General features: G+C 36.1%; 1 protein-coding gene across 1 annotated transcript in view; it reads left to right on the forward strand.

Annotated features, from left to right (window-relative positions):
* The window catches only part of tmem132d.L (transmembrane protein 132D L homeolog), a 431,717-nt gene that overhangs the window by 336,844 nt on the left and 72,494 nt on the right, over positions 1–22,379 (forward strand). The window contains exon 5 of the mRNA XM_041567229.1: positions 14,647–14,790. Coding sequence (XP_041423163.1) covers positions 14,647–14,790 — 144 coding nt within the window. The remainder of the gene's footprint in view (positions 1–14,646; positions 14,791–22,379) is intronic.

Below are 22,379 nucleotides of genomic sequence, written 5' to 3' on the forward strand. Positions count from 1 at the left end.
ACCAGAATTAATATTGCAAGCATGATAAGATGCAGTTATCATTCTTGCATCGAACAACCTCACTACTGAGACACTAATCTGATCCTTTTGCTAATTGCGAGTGTATAAAATGTGCAGTTTGGTGTTGATAACTCTGAAGCAAAAGCTCTTGGGGCAGATTTACTAAGGTTCGAATTCAAATTTCTAAGTTGGGATTTTTGTAAAAACTCACAATTTTGAGTTATAAATTCCCCAGCTCCAATTCAAACTTGAATTCGAATTCGATTGTGAGATTTATTAAAGTCAGATGCGATAAATTCAAATTTGACTATTCTCCACCTAAAACCTGCTGAATTCATGTAGAAATCAATGGCTGAGGTCCTTTGAATTATTTGAAGATGTTAATAGTAGTGATGAGCCACCTTTTTGCCAAGTTAAGCTGCGAAAATGAAGTCCCATAGACGGGACTAATCGATCTAATTTTATACGTTCTAATTTTTGTACAAATAACATACCATTTGAATTGGGAATAATATCAAATTTATTAGAGAATCAATTTACCCTAACTTTTGACCTTTGATTAATAACCCCCTTAATGTTTATTTACATTTTGCCTTTCATGTATTGGACAATTATAATGCTTTATAAAGGACTAGTGGGGGAACATGTTTGAATGTACAGTAAATCTTTTTTTTTTTTTATAAAGCGCTGCTTGTTTATTTTTTTTTACAGTATATTGTAGCTGACATAGTATATAAAGGGGGGGACAAGTGTTCTCAAGTCTGGTGACATAGAGATAGTGATTTTCCAGAATGTCTTATCTTCTGTTCTTTAGGTCTTGTCAGGTACTTAGAGTTTACTGCAGCCAAAATAAGGAAAAGCCTCTCGTGCACCTCCCACAATGGAACAGCAGATGGAGGTGAGACAGGACTTGCCATGTAGAGGAGTGGCAGAAGTGCTATGGGAAAACACTTCCAGGCAAGGTACAAGTAAAGTCAGGCAGAAATCATAGTCAAAGGATGGGCCGTAAGTCAGGACAGGCAGCAGGGATCTTGAACCAGGAAAAAAGCCTGAGATCAACAGGAGCAAAGAAAGCAGGAAGTTCAGGAATCAGGCAGAGATCAGGCAGAGGTCGTCAGTGGGTACAGGACTCACTTTGAAGAAGGCTCAGAGTCATGCTGCAAAGAAGTAAAAGCCATGGCGTCTATGTAAACCCTTTGCTCATGCACTCCGCCGCAATGCACGAACGCATGACACCAGTGGTGCTGAGGAGCCGGGAAAATGTGACTGCTCCATCCTCTCACCTTACAGGTCTTCAGGCTTCTCAGTGGATTGCTCATGATTGATGCCATTGTGTCAATCCCCTGTGCTGGTTGTCCCTTTCCCATTTTCTCTTCAAATTTAGCAAGCATTGTCTTTTGCAATAAACTGGGTCTTCTAATGCGTTCAAAATAAGGCAACCTCAGTCTTCTCATTTTGCCTTCTGGTGGAAGGTTCAGCTTGATTTCATCATGGATCCATTTGTTGATTCTGCCTTTCCATCAATATATTTTTTCCAAAGGAATGAACAGAGAGTGGTGGGATTTTACTGTGGTGAGTTCTAATTTCACACTTAGGAGCAAATTGACTTACCTCCAAAATTGCGCCAGCTTTGCTGACATCGCAACACTTCGCCAGACGTAGATTTGCCAGGACAATGCTAATTCACGAAAATCCGAAGTTACTCTAACGTTGGCTAATTTGCATACAGCGGGAAGTTAAATGGACAAATAGGTTACAGAAAACAAGCCCACACGACACAAGCCCAGGGAATCTTAATAAAATAAACTAGAGTTGTTATATTGCCCTACACATGTGCCCAGTGTATAGTTTATGTGCCATATGTTAGGAAATGTAGGGGGGAAGCCAGGTACCCCCCAAAAAATGAAGATCTTTTGCAGCCTATCACCCTGTAAAAAGTAAAAGATGCCAGCGTTTTTTGGGACTTAGAAAAATGTTTAACTATTTGAAGTCCTATCTACTCTATTGCACTTCGCCTGGTCTGAGCTGGCGAAGGCAAGTCTGACGCAAGAGGTAATGTTCAGTCAAATCTCAATCTTATTGAATTAGCGTAGTTACGTTTGTTCGCCAGAGCACAACTTCGCTTGGCGTTAGGGTGTGAAGTACCACTAGAGTCTATCGCCTTCGCTAGCAAAGTTATGCCAGCGCCCGTTAGTAAATCGGCAAAGTTCCGAAATGACGTCACACTGTCGAATTTTTGCCAGCATTAGTCACTTCGCCCTTTAGCAAATTTCCCCCTTAGCATTTTAGAGGCAGATTTATCAAAATGTGAGATTAACATTTACCACAGAAAAACTCACCCATTTTCTATTCGTTCCTATGGGAGTTTTAGAAATGTATTTATCAAATGGTGACCCTAATTTCACCCATTGATAAATGCACTTGGACAATTCCTATAGGAATAGAAAGTGGGTGAGTTTTTCCTGTAGTTGATCGCACACTTTGATAAATCATTTAGACTGGCAAGTATGGGAGTTTCAGTTGGCACTTAGTGCATGTGTGGCACCCACTAGTGCTGCACTCTGTAGTTGACACCAGATCTTTGATTCAGCGGCAATGACCTGAATGCAAGTGCATGGTGATTGAGCACTAAGGAGCATGCTATTGTGCACTAGGTCATTGTTAATCATCCCTATAGTATATTTCCTTGCATTACAAGCTGTTTTTTTTAAAGGTCAGTCTGTTTTTTGTTTCCTAATAAAATCTTGACTGATTGTGATAAACCAAGAATGCCACAGTAATTATAAATATAGTGCTATTGCAGCTACATTTGGAATATTCTTTTTTTAGGTAATTCAAGTGCACAGTGCAGAATTTGCAAAACAAAATAATCTTCCCTTGATGTCATCCTATAATTAAATCTAACTGCAGTGATGCCAATTTATACGCCTTGACTGTTATTTTTTTCGTACAGCAAGGAGGTTAGGTTTGCTTAGAAACGGTGAATTTGTTTAAGTATTGTTATTTAAAGAATTATTGGCACTCGGAGATTTGTTCATTTTCACAGCACACTGTGATAGCATAGACGTGCATACTGTATATAACAGCATCTGTACTGCAACAGCATATGTTCTCTCTTAGCTTTTTTTTTTATGCATCATAAATTATAACCTAATTTTGACATTTGTCATCTGGGAATTTTCTACTTGGATTGCACACTGCAGATAGGATGACAAATCTATCTGTCACCATTTCTGCCCAAGATCATTCAATATTTATATTCAGCCGTGTGGATTGTACTTTAATATTACAAGTCACAGTCTATAACAAAGCATTGTGCATTTTGTAAAAAGCATAAATCACTTTGGCTTATCCAGATCATTTTTACTGCTTTTGATTAGGTAAATAAATTATATGCTGGTGAATTTTAATGCCTGGAGAGAGGGCGGGAGGAAAGTGTTGTGGTACAGTGTTTGCAAACAATAAGCAGTCAATAATTAGTTTCAAATATCAGTTTAAACGGCTTGTAATTCTTTAGTACTTTCAGTTTCATGGAAGCTGAAAGAAGACTTGAATAATGTCCATGCTTGTTTACAGATCAGAGTGTGTGTGCTTGGCTCTGATAAATATATCCAGTTTTCCCTGAGTTTATCTAGCAGACAGATTTTGATGAGAAGGATTTAGGTCACCGGATGTTCAGTATAAACAGCAGCTCTGAAAAAAGGTCAAAGGCATACCGCTGATAACATATGCTAAACTATGATTCTTTTTGGGTTTCCTACTTTCCACTCTGCAGGGCAAGCTCCCTTATTATTTTGCTTGTCCTGTTGTTAGTCACTTGTGTGCCAGGGGGTTTTCTTAATTTCCCAAATGCATGTTATATATTGCTCACTTCTGTATCTTCACTACTAAAGAACTACTGACTAACCATTCCAAAAAGTGAAAGAGTGAAAACAGTACAAACACAATTGTGTGTAGGTAGGTGCGCCCACCATTAGACATTTTCTTATACAGGAATGGGACCATAAGTCTACTAAAAAAATCAGTTAAAAACATAATTTAAACCCAATAGGATTGTTTTGCCTCCATTACGGATTAATTATATCTTAGTTGGGATCAAGTTCAAGGTGGTGTTTTATTATTACAGAGAAAAAGGACATACTTATGAAGTTTAATTATTTGTAGTGTATGGGAGATGGCCTTCCTGTAATTCAGAACATTCTGGATAATGGGTTTCACGATAATGGATCCCATACCTGTAATCATATGAGCATCAGGGATCAGTGATCAACTGGAATGGGATGCAGACTGCAGGGGTGATTTTTGTTTGGGGAGGCTACTAATAGATGGCTTTCAGTGGGGAAGCTTATAAATATATATGTATTTATATGACAGCTAGTCTCTTTTTGGGTGTCTCAGGAACCCTATATTGTAATTACTGTGTGGAATCATATTATGCAACATGAGTCTAAAAGTTACCCCTCCTCTCCATGACTGCAGAAGACCTTTAAAGACTTTTTTGTATGAGGTTGTAATATAAAACAGATCATGTAACTCACTACACAGCTAGAATGAGTGTAACAGAACCAGAACTAACATACTGTAGTTTCTGTTTCAGTCATGCGTCATTTATACATTCAGTTTTATACATTTATACATAGCAACATGCATGTATGTAAATGGTTATTAATTTATATTAAATAAAAATATATTGATGTTGCTTATTCAATAGCGGGAGCATTACATTTATAAATATGAAAATACATAGTTACCGATCATGAAAAGTAACATGGGTTTAGTTAGGGTGGCTCTTTGAAGCATGGATTTGCGGCGAATTTCCGCTGAGACAAAAGAATTTGTTACGCGTCAAAATTGTCATGCACATAAAAATTGTCCAAAATTATTCGGACACCCACTGACTTTAATGCATTTGGACAAAATAGTTGAGCGTCTAAAAATTGTCGCTTGTTTAAAAAATTGTCGCGAATCAAAATTATTTTGACACCCATTGACTTCAATACGTTTCGTGAATTATTTGTCGAAGTGAAACGGGACAGATTCGCCCATTACTATTAAGCATTTATCAATAAAATGCTTTCTAGGACATTCATTGATGAACTGATTTTACATTCGTTCTGATTATTAAGTTTGATATGTCATTGCAGCTATTTTATTGTAAGTCAGAAATTTGAAAATATAGTTTGCAGCCCCCAAGCCGATATTGTGGAAAAAACGCCCAATGACTGTCAAGTCAATGAGCTTTTTTTCATAGTTTTTTTCAAGGAAAATGCATTTGTCGCTCCAAATGCAATTTTACTTGAAAAAAAACACAATGTTTTTTGTATGAATAAAACACTGCAAAAAAAGCCCATTGACTTCAAAAAATCTAATTTTGCAAATCTTTCTGGAGTGTCATAAATTTTTTTGCAAAGTGATATGGAACAGATTCACTTATCTCTGTACCCATGTGTAGCTAGCCTCAGTTGTCTCTTGTCCATGACCCGTATATTAAATATTTTACCTGTTGCTCCTCCTGCACTTCTTGGCAGTATTTATCATTCTTGTCTGTTACCATTTGCATTCCACTGGAATACTGAATACTTTTCTCTTCTTAATGTCTGCCAGTCTTCCTCTCATAGCAGGCACTTAAGCTGTAAATGCATGAGGCAATATGGTTTCTCATGTCAGCTTGTAGAACTAACTAAATTATCTGACAATGTGTGTGTGGACCCCTAAGGAGGACATGGCAGGTTATCAGATTGCATTCCATCCAAAAGGATTTAAAATTGCTCTGCTGGTGCCTCCTGAATGTAAAGGGTCATCAACCAGTCTTGAAGTAACAGTAGCCCAATTCCAATTCAAAAATGTATTTATAACTGCAGTGAAGCCTACACTAGCTATGATATGCCTTTTGTTACTTTGTTACAATGCCTTTGTTACAAATGCATAAAATACCAGAAAACCCACATGGAATAGGACAATAAGTTTGAAATAATTAGATCCTAATTATATAAGCAGCTACATTGGTGAGTAACATAGGGACATCTGCCATTGACTTCTACATGACCTTGACAGCTTTGAGATGGTGTATTTTCGTATTCTGATTTTTTCCATCTTTGGGGTATAATGAATGTCTAAAAATGTGAGTTTTTTTCCACAAAAAAATTTGTTTCCCCCTAAAAACCATGACCAAAAAAAAATTCAAGGTTTAATAAATGTGTCAGCTTTAAAACAGCTCTGATAATCACAATCAGTGCTTTCAGAGTAACATGAAGAACAGAGATCCAAAGATGCCAAATAGCTGTTTACAGCTCTTTACCACTTACAGTCCTTGTGAAATTATTTAATTTGTCAAGGAAAACTGTCTGTAAAATGATGACATCGTATTCTGGATAATCTCTATGAGTTAACAATGGTCCATGCTCAGTGATATGAACAGACAGGAACATAATAGAATAGTAACTAGATACCACAGAACTACAAGATTAGCTGTGCAGAGGATGCTTAAAGGCAATGTAATAAAAGGTGCAACATTTGTCATAGGGATACTAACGGTCAGCTGTTCTAAGCAGCAAAGATCTTTTTGGTTTCTGTGGGTTCCTAGACCATGGTAAAACACAAAGGCCTATGTCCACCTAGTGCAAGCTTCACAAACTATGGATTCCTGATCAAATAAAAAGGTTATTTTGCCTATCTGCTTTTATACTTAAATGCCAAAGGTGGGTTTTTGTCCTCAGTATCTTTTGCCAAATTTTAAACACTGTAGTGTATGTATAATGGTGTGGGAACTGGGCACCCACACCATTATTGGACAAATGCTTGCTCTTCATGGTCGTATAATAGCCAAGGAATATGGGGACAGTTTACTGAACCAGGTACACCCTCTTGTGCCCTATGTTATTCCAGATTCCAAGGTGATGCTGTCCCTATATATTCCCTGCTGAAAAACCTGAATAGTGTTTTAATGGACTATAAGGCCTCCCTGGCCACCAGATCTAGAGAGCCCTTCCCCTTTAGCAAGGTTTTGTAGGATAGAGTACAAATTACATTTACACTCCCTTCACCCCTCAAATATTTTTTTAAATGGTCTAGCACAAAACAAAAACTGTGGTATTGACGAAAAAATATTTATACCTTTTTGCAGGTGCCCCTGACAAAGGCCCCTGGGCTTGAGGGTCGAAACACATTAAGTTTTTTATATGTGTGCCACTAATTTTGATACATTTTTCGAGGAGTGCCCTGTTACTATAGCCTATATGTAGGCGGATTTATTGATCTTCGTCCATCCATGTTCTCTAACCGATGAAAAACAAGTGAATACCTGATAAGCAATTGATTGCTGCAACTTAATTTTTGTTAAAAATCTGGTTGTGAAAAAAGAACACACTTTTTTTGAATGCAAATTCAACGGTATCCTCGATCAATTGAGATTTGAGTGTTTCAGGAATTGACTTGCCTTTTCATCACTTGGTTGAGCAAAGATGAATAAATCTGCCCTCTAGTCTTATATACTACATTAAAGTTTGTTTCAAAACTCAAATAAAAAGATTACCAAGTAGCCCTGCTCAAATGCATGGTTGTGTGCTTTACAACCACACAAAACTGTACACAGGTAGAGTAAGATGGCAAGAGCAACACTACATCGTTGTTTATTAGCATGCCACCTTTCAACTGTTGTGGAGTCCTAGCAACGTCTGTTTTGCCCAAGTACTACTAAGGGGCAGATTTATTAAGGGTTGAATGAAAATCTGAATTTGAATTTTCTAAAAATTTTTTGGTCAAAACTCTCATTCGAATTGTGAATTATCCAAACTCGATTTTAGTTTTAATCCGAATTCGAATTTTGAGATTTATCATACTCAAAGTCGACTCAAAGTCGACTATTCACCACCTAAAAACTGCCAAATTACTGTATAAGTCAATGGGAGAGGTCCAGCAATCAATTTGGTGATGTTTGTAGCCTTCCTGCCTTTTTTTTATAATTCAAATTGAATGAGATCTAAGTTTTTAAGTCGTTTAAATTTGTTCAAGTTTATAAAATTGATAAAACTCACATGAATTTTAAAATTCGACCCTTGAAAAATATGCTTTCATAGATATAATGAGTATAATTGAAAGTTACTACAATCAATGATCTTTGTAATCAGAAAGTGTTTAGCTGGAGAGATTAAAAATATTAGAATTAGAAAACCTAACTTCCTTGTCATATAGTGAGTGGGGAATTTTATAGCATTTCCCTTTCCACAAATTCAGCAAACGTCTTACATATTCCTTGGCCAATAAAGATGCTTTTCTCAGTTTATGACCAATAAACATTGAAGGTATTATTATTATTACTTCTTATAGCAATGCAGTATGCTGTAGCACTTTACACAGAATATGCACAGTAAAGTTTGCAATCTAAGGTCCCTTTCACATACACTATGGTCACCTTTATCAAGAGCCAATTAACCTGCTTGGTAAATTCACACACATATAGTGCCTTGTCTGGAATCAAGTCTGGGACATCAAACTACAAAGCAGTAATGTCAATTATTGAATCACCATGCTGTATTGGAAATATTTGGCTAAATAAGAGTATATGTTTGACGATTAATAGTGTCACTTAAAGGACAGTGAAATGTTAAAACACTGGGGTGCTTAGTTCAGTAGATGAGATGGCTTGTCAATGTTATGATAATAATATTGTAACTAAAAATCCCTCTTTTTGTAAATGCATGCACTTGCATAAATACTATTTGACTAGTGAAACAAGAGACTATGGAATGTGCATTGATGAAATCCCTCTTTTGTATGATTGTAGCTAACTTGGCCAGATTAGTCGCACTTCCATTGTATTTATGTATATTACATAGCCTTGGGGTGCTCCCACAACCCCCTTTTTGTGTACAGAAGATGGGTAAGGCAAAAGTTTCTAGCTCAGACCCGTTTGTTTCTTCCAAATTAAAATTCACACCAGCCCAGGGTACTTTATTATGTAGCATGCTGGCATGTTTTCTTCCTAAATATTCCCTGTGCCACTCAGAATGAATGCACATTTTAGTATTTTTGGTCAGTTTAGTGTACTGTCCATGTACTCAGCTTTTAATTGATGCAGAGGATTACAGATAGATCTGGGAATTTTTAGGAGCAAGTGCTTTATGGGCCAGCATGATTTTTATAGAAACATTTCTTTATCCTTTAATACTATTATTATTATTTTATATAGTACCAACATGCTCCAAAGAATCCAACCTAAGACCCCAGTGCATCCTGCAGCTGTGCCAACTATATTCAATATGTTGGAGTACAAATGCTTCAAGCTCTCAGTTCCCCAAAGTCAGCATTCCCAAGCAATAACCACCTACTAGCAAAATTCTTTGTTATTGTGACCGTTAGCAATAGGGTACTCCCTAACTGAACCACTGTAATCAAAATGTGATTCTTTAAAAAGATAGATTTTTTTTAAAGAGACACCATTCAAATTCTTCAAATAAATTATATGTTTGCATCGAAATGTCAAAGTATGACTGATATGAATAACTCAATCGACCCAAAAGCCGAGTCCACAGAGTGAATAAGGCCTACTTCTAAATGTAGAAGGAAATACCTATAACCCTACTTAAAAAAACATGATTTTTACGATGCTGGTAAAGTTTGGTAAAGATTTGTTGTATTATTACACTTTTGAAAACATAGTTATCATGGCACAGAAAAGGTCCACTTTAATCATCAGGTATTGTATGGTATCTAATTTTTAATTGTAGCTGGAGAGAAAGTTTTCTCTGCATCATAAGCAGATCTTAGCAGCAAGAAGAAATTTTTTTTTGGATGCTCCGATGAGGCAAACAGAGATCCTGTAGGCTGGCTGTACAGAGTAACGTCTACCTTTGTGTCATTTATCGTTTTTAATATATTTGAAAGTAAAACTTTTTTCCCTGTGATGGAGGCTTAGGCAGCTTTGGAAAATTTTCTTTTTGAACTTCCTTTTTCAATGCATCCCAAAGTGCAGAGAGCTAAAAGAAAAAAAAAATACTCAAGATTGCAGTCAAAAGTCAGCTTTTCTATTCCTAGCAAAACAGTTACTTTGATTGTTCAAGAAAAGTATTGCTGGTTTTAATAGCACAAAGAGCGCTGTTTGATCTGAAGCCTTTGAATGAGATCAGCCATTTTGTTCAGGGGTAGCAGTAGGGGGAGACATTTACAGCTCTCCGCTTTCTCTGGTCATGTTGTCTTTTTGAACCAAGGTCATATGACTTGAATATTTCATTGCAAAGACAAGAAAATAAAACGTGCATTCTCTTTATATAGAAATATTGCAGACCAATATCACAGCATAGCTCCAGGGCAAAGGTTATTTAATTATATTTTTCTTTGGTGGAGCAAACACTACAGTCATGTCCTTTCTTTAACTACACACATAGGTTATTGTGCAGATTTTTTTATATACTGTTCTTCACAGGGGAAACATTTAATTGAGTTAGCTAGAATCACTAACAATAGCCATGCTCTTATTAACACCTAGGCCACAGGTAAGCAAAGAGAGTGATGGGAGAAATACGCAGTTGGTTTCGTGAGTGACTGCCCTACTGCATTTACTCTCAACAGAAATACATAGGCTGTCATGGGGGCACCTGATCCTTTTCTATAATTGTACCAGCTATCTTATCAATATTAATGACACATGAGCAAATTTACTAAACAGTGAAAATTTGGCGGCGACAGCTTCGCAGGCAGCGCAACACTTCGCCAGATGAAAATTTGCTCAAACAATGCTAATTCACTAACATGCGAAGTTGCATCCAGGGTGCTGGCAAAGTTGTGCTAGCGTTAATTCGTCAAACAGAGTGAAGTTGGGCTAGAGTTGGCTAATTTGCATTCGGCAGGAAGTTAAAGTTGAATGGATGTTGCAGCAAATACATTCCATTACACAGGAAAGCTTAATAAAAGAAAATAGAGTTGTTATAATGCTCTACACATGAGCCCAGTGTACAGTTTATGTGCCATATATTAGGAAATGTAGGGGGGAAGCCGGTTACACGAAAACAGTTTTATGCTCTTTTGCAGCCTATCACCCTGAAAAAAGGAAAAGAAGCCAACATTTTCAACTAAATCTTTAGGAACTCCTATCTACTCTATTGCACTTCGCCTGGTCTAAGGTGGTGAAGGCAAGTTGGTGCAAGAGGTAACGTTCAGTAAAATCCACATCTTAGTGAATTTGCGCAGTTACGTCCCTTCGCCAGAGTGCAACTTCGCCTGGCGGTTGAGTGCAAATGAGCGCCAGCGTCAGTCTCTTTCGCCAGCGCCCATTAGTAAATCGTCGAACTACCGAATTGACGTCACACTGGCAAATTTTCGCCAACGTTAGTCACTTCGCCCTTTAGTAAATTTGCCCCCCATAGTGTCCTAATCTGAACGTATAGTAGGATTTTTTTTAATGTTCACATTGAAGATACATTTTTTATAACTTACAAAGAAGACGCTAATATTTAAAAAATGAATTACATGCCCTGTGGTTCATGAAGCACTACTGGAAAGTGGTCTTTCTAGGACAATCCAACAAAAATTTGTCATGCATCTAATTTTATAATACCCTCTTATACCCTTCCTTTACCTTTAAACAGCTGTGTTTCTAGGGCAGGGGCCACATAAGATGGCTCCTGCAATACTGTCCCCCAGCGCTTACCTTTCCTGAGCAGGAGTGGTCTCTTTTGCACTAAAAGAGCTGAATTTCCAGTCTAAAAACCTAAAATTCAGCTCTTAAAGTTACCAGGAGTGACTTTTCGCCGCCCCTGGTAACTTTTTCGGTACTGCATCTGCCACTCAAACCTTTGCTAGATTGAAAAGGCTGCAACAGTACAAACTTCATCATTATAAACCACATCGTTTAGCAATAACATGTTAACATCATTAAATAAAGTAATAACTTCATAACAAAAAGCCACTAAAGGCTGCATTTCCTGCCCCACCCACAATTGAGTTCCTTAAGTCTAGTCATTCCCTATTATCTAACCACCAAAATTCCCACTTACCATCGGCCTATGGCCATAATCCCTGGTCTCAGACCTAACCGTTCCCATGAGACCTTATCCAGATACAAATGTCTAGTCTGTGACTTCACCACTAGTGAAAAAAATAGGTGTGTGTTGTTGTGTGTCAAAAATTTTGTTGCCCATAAATTTCAATGCATTTTGGCAAATTTTTACAGTTTCGTTATTTTTCAGTGAAAAAAAAATTGGTCAGATTCACCCATTACTATTCCCCACTTCTTAACTGCTATCCTCCTATGACAACCCCCAATGGAGGGTTTAAATTAGGAAGGGTGGGCAGGAGCTGCTATGGTAAAATGTTACCTTAATCTTTTACTTTGTTCAATCAGGCCATAGGACTACCCTACCCACAATTCATATAATAAAAATGTCCTGGAGCTTTCATAACCTTGTCAGAACCCCATCTCCTCGACCAGTTCCTCGCTCTGTACTGAAAACTAAAGGCTCTTATAAAATAATTTGAGATGCAGGTTTTAAATACATCAGCTAATTGCCTCCATTATATTCTGCCTGTTTGTAATTATGAACATTTAGAATTGTGTTTTATTACATTTGCATCACATCACATTTTGGTGACACTTGTAGGCACCTTCCAACTTCAGAGTATATATTCAATAATTCTGTTCTGCTGCCAGGATCCTTACTGAAACTTATTTGAGGCTTAATTGGCACTCCAACCAATGCTTTCTGTTCAAGTAATTGGTCATTAATAATTAATAACATATAAACGTGTTATGTACTTAACTTATTTTATACGACCAACTTGGCTATCCATTGTTCTTTTGCAGTGACACGCTCATACAAAACTGCAAGTTTGTTAAGGTTCATTTGCTCATTATTGGTTTGGGTTAAATGAGAGGGATACCTATAGACACATTTCATTTTATTTCCTATCGCTTTAAAGTAATAATGTAAACATCACTGGCCTTGTACCTCAATTGAATACATCTGCATCACTCCTGTAATTTCTACACAAATGAATACAAGGCCCTGTCTGCACATTATGTACAAATAAAATCCAAACCTTCAATGTACATTGATGTTCATAATACAAATTGTCATACAGAATAAAAACAAGCAAGAATCCCTTGACCCAAAGGTACATGTACGTGTATACATTTTTGCTGTGCCATTCTTTTTCACATTGTTCAAAGTTTCATGCTTACCTCCTCTACTTCAACTCTTAATTCCTATTCTCTTCTTTCCCCTTTTTTTCCATACTGTCTTTTATTTTCCCCATCTACCCATAACTTTAACTTTTCTCTTTAAACTTCTTCTACATCTGCTGTTCCTTTCCCTTTCTCACCATTTTCTTCTGTTCCTTTCCGGTGTCCTTTCCTTAAACCCTTAGTTTGGATCATGTGCAAGCTACTGTTTTATTATTACAGAGAAGAAGGAAATCATTTTTAAACATTTGGATTTATTTGGATAAAATGGAGTCTATGGGAGATGTAATTCTATGGGAGATGTAAGTCTATGTAATTCGGAGCTTTCTGGATAACAGGATAATGGATCCCATACAGTACTTATAATATGTTCTATTTGTTTTCTCATCCTTGTTCACGTTTTTGAACCAGTCAAGTATTTCTAGTGATTAGCTAAGCAATTCAGCATGTTTTAAAATTTAAGCAGTTCAGTGTATATTTTTTTCATGTTATTCTATTTCTTTGTATATAGAAAAGGACCTTAAAGGGGAACTATCATGAAAATGAACATTTACTATAAGTTTCATCATGCTAAAATACGAAACTTTTCTGAATACAATCAATTACATATTCTGCATCGTTTCTGAATAATCAAGTTTATCTTCACTATCCCTCTATCAGCAACTGTTTCTCTTCATTTTCTCTTCATGGAGCAGTTGAGTGTCAGATATTCATCCTAGCAGCTGTATTAGAGTTCACTCAAATAACTGATTCCAGTACAAACAAAATCTAACAAAATAACTGCCTTTTGCACAAATCCTGCATGTAGAGAGACATGATGTCTGGTGAGTTTAATAGAGTGAATTCTAATACATCTTATAGGCAAAAGGAGTCTCCCTATAAGATATATTGGATCTAACTGTCTATCTGACACCCAACTCCTGCATGAAGAGAAACTGATGCCGAGAAAGGAATAGTGAAAACAGACTTGATTATTTCAGAAACGGTACAGCATTTTGAATTGATTGTATTTAGAAAGTTTCTTATTTCAGTAAGATGAAGATTATATAAAATTTTCATTTTCACGATAGTTCCCCTTAAAAACTGCACTTGTCTGAACAGAATTTTCTTACCCGTAGAGTAGCCATCATGTTTAAATTTGAAACTGTACCTCTTTTTCCACTTTGCAATAGAAAGTTTTCAATTTTTAGTGCCTTATTAGCAGAATAAACTGGCTTGCCGCAAATTTAAAGGAGCATGAATAGGGTGAAATACTGTAATAAAATGCATGAATTTGCACTAAATTTTGCATTGCATTACAATTATTACAATTGGAAATAAGGCTTATCATTTTGAAGTTGTCATATCTCTTTACAAAAATAAGTGATCCCCTTTGTTAGCTTGTGCTAAAAATGTATTACTGTTTATTTTAAAACATTGTAATATTCTATACTTTTATTAATAGATAATTGTTGCATGCTGTTATATTATAGGAAGCAGAGATACTGAACACAGCTATACTTACCGGCAAGACAGTAGCGGTTCCTGTTAAGGTGATCTCTGTAGACAGCACAAGCGCTGTAGCGGATATCTCTGAAGCTGTAGAGTGTCGATCTGCGGATGAAGACGTGTTAAAGGTATATTTTATTATTTATAATGCTAGACCCTTCCTATGAATTATCTTCCTTATCAATGACCTCATCTGCGTCTTTATATCTGTGCATGTGAGCAGAAGAAATAACCTTTCTAATTTGCAACAGACATTTTATATAAAATTGAATTGCAAGATGTCAAATCTGATGTTTTAAGAAGGAATTCAGTTGAGATGTTTACCAGGGAAAAGAGCTGACCATTTGTTGTTCATTTGCTACATACAGTTTACAAAATGAGGGCTTGAGTAACTTTTATTATAATATAAAGAGTGATATTCTGTGACAATTTGCAATATTTGGTTTTCATTTTTTTATTATGTGAGGACTGGTTGTTGGGGTCCAGATTACCCTAGCAACCATGCATTAGTTTAAATAAGAGACTGGGATATGAATAGGTGAGGGCCTGAATAGAAAGATGGGTAATAAAAAGTAGCAATAACAATATATTTGTAGCCTTACAGATGGGGTCAGTGACCCCCATTTCAAAACTGGAACGAGCTAGAAGAAGGCAAATAATTAAAAAACGATACAAATATAAATAATAAAGGCCAATTGAAATGTTGCTCAGAACTGGCCATTCTATAATATACTATTCCCTTTATAATTATTTATTAAGTCTGTAGGACAAACAAAATCCGTTCAGATTTTCTATCAGATTTTTCTTATCACACAAATCTTATGCAATGCTACAGTACTTGCAGTTTCCCCCAAAACATTTTGAGCTCCAGATTTGCAGAATAATTCACAAGCATCAAAACACTTACATTTGGTGTTTTTTAACTTGCCTTTTCTTTTTAGCATTCAAAAAAAAAGACTGTCTCCAATATGTTTTGCCTATAGACGTTCAAGTGCTTTCAATCTGTTTAATGCTTTTCTAGCAGCGGTGACATAATTAATTAGTTATATTTCATTAGATGTTGAAAAAACAAAAATCATACATTTAAATAAATCATGTCTCTTCAAACGTTTTTAAAAGAATGTTCTCAAATTCATACAAAAAACTGTGGGACCTGTTATCTGGAAATTCATTATCCGGAAACCCATTATCCAAAAAGTTCCCAATTATGGGAAGTCCATCTCCCACAGACTCCATTTTAATCAAATCAAATGTAATAATAAAACAGTACCTTGTACTTTATCCCAACTAAGATATAATTAATCCTTATTGGAAGCAAAGCCATCCTATTGGGTTTAATTCATGTTAAAATTATATTTTAGTAGATTTAAGATAAGGAAATCCAAATTACAGAAGACCCTGGAAAACATCAGGTCCTGAGCATTCTGGATAATAGGTCCCATACCTATATATTATATATTACTATATTAAGTTCTAAACATTTGAAGTGAGATAGGCAATATATGGTGCAGACTGTTTCGATCACCTTGCACATCTGGCCATATATAAAAGAAGAAATGCCCGAATTGTATGTCCTCCTATATGTAGGTGTATCCCTGTAAATTCATTCTGCAATAGGTCAGATGATCAGGTTAGATCATCCTCTGCACATTGTGTTAGCTTTGGCATCAGAAACATCTTTAGCAGAAGGGTACAGAATATAATTAATTTAAGGATTAGTTACTAGGAGATTAGAGGTTAACATTTTGGATTTTCTCTTGATATAGCAGTTAATTCAGTTCAACAGACTGGATCAATATTTCATGAATAATTATAATCTTTTTTGCGTCATTTCCCGACTTCTATTCTGCTCTATTGTGCCTAGCTGTACCAAAGGTCCTAGTAAAAGTAAACTTAAATGGTTCAAACAGTAGAGCAGATATGGTTAATTCTGAGGGTTAATACACCAGTTTGCATTATATTCTAAAACCAAAACACGGTGGTACCGTGTTAGCCAGTAGCAAAAATAACAAATAAAAAAACAAACAAATACAAAAAGTATTGTAGAAGTGATACCTATATTGGCTAACAATAAAAAAAAATATATATATATATATATATATACATATATATACATATATATATTTTTATCGTTAGCCAACATTATATTCATCCAATTGTGTCACCCTTTTTTATCCCTTTCCAAAGCTTTTATGTCAGGTTGACAATCCCTTGTAAGCATAAGCTGTTGCACATTTTCAGTTGAAGGCCCAATTAAAGATTCAAACTTTGGTGTGGTTAGGGTCCCCCTTAGCTCATAAAGATACAGTCATAGGAAGATATGACTATAAATCTCATCTGGAGTTGGAAACCCCTTCAGCTCTGCCTCTGAGTTTAGCTGAAAGTGACTGGCAAATGGCTGGTGGACAGTTAAAGCTACAGTATTGCTTTAAGGAAGGGGCATCTGGTACCTATAAAGAAAATCAGGGGATCTGCTGTTGTGAAGTGATTTGAGAATCATGTTCAAAATGTCTCTCTCAAATGAAATCACTACAGTTCCATTGCTAGGAAGAGTGAATAATAATAATAGCAAATAACATTATGCCAAGATGACCCAGTTCTTATGTTCAACTTAATTTTGTATATATCTTAAATGTTTTCTTGGGTCTACAAGTTAGCTTATATTTTCTTTTTTTGTCAGCTAATATACTACAAATAGCATGCACAAAGTAATAAACATTCTGATGGCCTGTTCAGGTTAAACAGATGTTGGTGGCAGCGGCAATTCTGATACAGGAGCCTGAGGCGGCTCCTGCAATGCTGCCGATGTAATTGGCTAAAATGTTAATGGTTCAATATAAATGTTTAAGTAATGGTTAATACATATGTTTAGGTTGGCCACCAATGGGAGCTAGAGGATAACAGTTGTGGGAGAAAGTCCCCAGTGGATGGAGAATAGGAAGTTATAAAAGGGAAGGTTTCAGGAAGTGCTTTTTAGAGAGTGTCATGGGAAGCAAGATGAGCAACGGGAACTGCAGCAGTAGAGTCATCTCCTGGAAATGGTGTTGAGCCTAGGCAGTGTGAGGCCAAGTGTTAAACAGTATGCTCTAGGAAGTGTAAGTTAGAGAGGTAACTAGTATGGACAGTTATGGCCCCAACTAGGAGTGAGTGGGCATAGTGTTCCCAGCAGGAATCCACCAGCCAGGGTTTAAGAGGAAAGGCTGATCCGGATTGAGCCAGCCAGGGCCCAAGAGGGGTGCCTTTGAGCGTGTGTCCCCCTGGCAGTGTGCTGTTATGGGTTATGTTCTGCAAAAAGTTGGGAGATTTAGCCCTGTGAATCTGCTGCTGCTTGACTGAAGTATGTGACAATAAAGAGAAAGTGTTTGACTACAATGCTCTGCATCGTATGTTTCACTGAAGGCTTTCCCCCACACAAAAGCTCTGTTTGCACCCCCCCAATAAGGCGGGGGGTACAAGGGGGGCTGCATCGCTACTGCAGAGATTGCAATTCTTCTCTTGCGCTAAAAAAGCTCCAGGAAGAGACTTTTTTGTCTGGTAACTTACTCAGCACTGTTGCTTGAGGTGAGTTTTTTAACTCACCGGATTGGCGCAGTGCCCTTGGTTGGTGGTTAATGAATAAAAAACTATGGTTATAGATACTGATGCTAACAAATGACCTGTTTTTTCATCTAGTCTGTCCAATAAATGCTTCATAATCTTTTGGTTTTTAGACCTTAAAATTACTTAATGTGCCTGTTCTTCTTCTGGATTTGCCTTACTGTAAATCTAATTTCAAAATACTGGCATTATAATAGTGGAGTGCAGCATTATTATCCATGATTAAAGATTTAATGGGTTTTTTTGTTACTAATTAGGGTTATACTGCCTAATGATATCTGTTCAGACCATATCGTAGAATGCTTGGCTTACTTTATGTTAAATGGATGTACCGTATATACTCGAGTATAAGCCGATCCGAGTATAAGCCGAGGTACCTAATTTTACCTACGAAAACTGGGAAAACTTATTGACTCTAGTATAAGCCTAGACACAACTACAGCCCTGTCTCCCAGCAGCGCACCTTCCGCCAAAGAGACTCCCCCAGCGATCGACCGGACTTCTTTGCAAAGTTGATGGTGACAGAGAATTGTGCAGAGAGTGCTGTGTGTCATAAAACCATCACTGATCTTTCGTATAACCAACAGATGGCGCTGTGTGATATTGCAGTCACTGTTATTCTTTGATACAACCAACAGATGGTGCTGTGTGATATTGCAGTTACTGTTATTCTTTGATATAACCAACAGATGGCGCTGTGTGATATTGCAGTCACTGTTATTCTTTGATATAACCAACAGATGGCGCTGTGTGATATTGCAGTCACTGTTATTCTTTGATACAACCAACAGATGGCGCTGTGTGATATTGCAGTCACTGTTATTCTTTGATACAACCAACAGATGGCGCTGTGTGATATTGCAGTCACTGTTATTCTTTGATATAACCAACAGATGGTGCTGTGTGATATTGCAGTCACTGTTATTCTTTGATACAACCAACAGATGGCGCTGTGTGATATTGCAGTTACTGTTATTCTTTGATATAACCAACAGATGGCGCTGTGTGATATTGCAGTCACTGTTATTCTTTGATACAACCAACAGATGGCGCTGTGTGATATTGCAGTCACTGTTATTCTTTGATATAACCAACAGAGGGCGCACTGTTATTCTTTCATAAAACCAACAGAGGGCATTGTGGGATATTGCAGTCTCTCCCCAAGTGAATTGTTGGTATAGGAATGATTAAAAGTGACTGCAATCTCGGCTACTGCCCGCTGACCCGAGTATAAGCCGAGGTAGACTTTTTCAGCACATTTTGGATGCTGAAAAACTCGGCTTATACTCGAGTATATACGGTACTGTTCCTGTGCAGCATGTCATTTAGCAATAACTTTTCCTGTCTAATTAGCAAAAAAGCATATGGAGGTGTACTTCTAGGGTGTTAAGTCTAATTAAAATGATTCAGATCAGTCAGTCTTCAGGTTAAACTCTATATATTTATTGCTGCTTACAGAAACCATTTGTGTGGCTTGCTAATTACAAACACACAACAAATATGTTGACAGCTACAAGGCATATATCATGTGATAATTGCAAGCACACTGAAACCAGGATATAGACCATATGATCCCTTTAATAAACTGAAGAATAAAAATATTATTAGTGGTAGCCAGATATGCATATTATACTACTTTTTGGGGTCAAATGCAAATGTAAACATTGATTGAAATTGGAACAAAAACCAGTTTCCCAGCACTTAGGGCCTTAATATTCTAGTTCTGCCACCACAATTGACCACTTTCTCACCTTAGTGCTCTAGCACTTGGGTGAATGACCCATTGTGTAGGTATATGCATGTATGCAATGTATTGTTAGTATATCAAAGGCGTTGTGGACATTTAGTTAGTATTGTAGAAAGTGATATTCTGAGACAATTTGCAATTGGTTTTTATTTTCTATAATTTATGTTTTTTTGCGTTATTTTGCTTTTTATTCAGCAGTTCTCCGGTTTTCAATTTAATCAATCTGGTTGCTAGGGTCCAAAGTATCCTAGAAACCATGCATTGGTTTGCATAAGAGGAATATGAATAGGAGAGGGCCTGACAAGAAAATTGAGTGATAGAAAGTAGCAAAAAAGTTTGTAGTCTTAAGTATTTGTTTTTTAGTCAGGGCCAGTGACTCCCGTTTGAAAGTTGAAAAGACAAAAGTTAATAAAAACCATAAAAAAAATAAAATAATGAAGACCAATTGATTAGCTGCTTAGAATTAGCAGTTTTAGAACACACTGAAATTTATTTTAAAGGTGAATAGTTTTTGTTGCAACTTGGACTATATAAAACCATATTAAAAAACCATCAAGAACAATTAGGCAACAACATGTTAATGTGTGTATGTTGGCAAAAAAAATCTGTCTTTATAATGACAGTGTAATAGGAATAAGTCTGTGCAACTGCAATTTTATCATCATCATCATCATCTTAATTCAAATCCAATCAAATATTTTCTTTAATTTTTGGAATTTTGTCAAAGTTGGAGAGTAACATAAGCATGCAAAAAAAATATTGGGGGTACCAAATAAGGGCTGTGATTGGCTGTTTGGTAACCCCTTTATAAACTGGCAGCCTACAGGAGGATCTATTTGGCAGTCAACATGGTTTTTAATCAACTAAAACTAGCCTTCACAGACTGAAATGTGAGGTGAATGTCAGAAAGTGTATTTAGTAAACATACTGTATATAGGGTAGGTACAGTATTTTTTCTGCATTAATATAAATTAACAAAGTACACAAGGTCTTAATAAAAAATAAAGGAGATAAAATATCCCTTACATATAAAAGTGGCTTTTTTAATACTTTTTTTTTTTTTAGCAAATTTGTTAATTGTTTGCCCCAGGGCAACTTGATCCCTATATGGAAAAAAATAAATAATTACTGCCGTGAAAACAACTCTCCCATGATTTAATTGAAATAAAAACATTTATTTCACCTTTATGCAGCTCTACAGCTCTGAAAGGAATTTACTTTTAAGAATAGCAAATATTTGGAATTCTGTAATAGAACGAAAATTGTAGACTCAACTTAGAGCTGCAAAGTTGGCACTATTTAAACATGACCCAGCATACACTGCTCTTGAAATTATCTTATATTGACTTGTTAAATCATGGTAAAATGCAGTTGCCAATTGGAGTGTTTTATTAACATTTCTGCACAATAGTATTAACTATTAATTTTCTGTAACCAGTTGGTCTCATATGTCTTAGTGAATTTTTAGAGTTCTAGTGAAAACAATTGTACATTCAGTGGGAGTACTTTTAATTTATGTTTTTACAATATGCTAATGAAATATTTGTTTATTAATAACATTGGTATTTACAAACTTATTAAATTGTTGTAATCAAATGTTATAAATCAACTTTTAAAAAAACTTTGTTTTTAGGTTAACTCATTTGAAAAAGAGAAATATCTCATATGTTGACCTTCAGTTGGTCTTAGATACTAGTAAATGAGAAAAATATTTTTGATTCAAAAACAGTTATTAGTCTGAAGGCCCATTACTCAACATTCTCATTTTAGTGGTTTTAAAGGTTTTTTGACAAATAAACGAATAATCTCTAAAATCACAAATGCTGTGTAATTTAAAATTCAAGTCTGAATAGTTAAAAAAGGTCCAAGAAAAAGTCCCACTGATTTCTATAGGACTTCGGAGAAGTTTGTATTCGTTTTTCATCGTTTTTACACTTCATAAATTTTGAATTTTTAGAGAAATATATTTTATATTTTTATTATATATTTTTAGAGAAAAAATGGATTTGTGAAAAAATTTTTATTTGAATGTTAATAAAATGGCCCCCTGTTAGCCATAAGGATATGAAGCCATTTCTATCAACTGTATTTTCCACCAAATTCTTTTTCTTTTTTGAGGAGTATATATATATATATATATATATATATATATAGATAAGAGGCAGAGACTGATGCTACCTTGCCTAACACCTTTCACTGCCTGAACCATGAACCATTTGGTGGAGACCCTCTTCTACTTACTTTCTCATTATTTAGGTAATCATTATCTCCACCCATGATCACACACAGATATGTCTTTTGCACACGGAAACCTTATTTCAGTCTGTCCCCTGCAATTGCATACATCAATAAAATCCCAACTCAATCATATAT

This window comes from Xenopus laevis, chromosome 1L (assembly GCF_017654675.1).
Source record: "Xenopus laevis strain J_2021 chromosome 1L, Xenopus_laevis_v10.1, whole genome shotgun sequence".
Taxonomy (NCBI): domain Eukaryota; kingdom Metazoa; phylum Chordata; class Amphibia; order Anura; family Pipidae; genus Xenopus; species Xenopus laevis.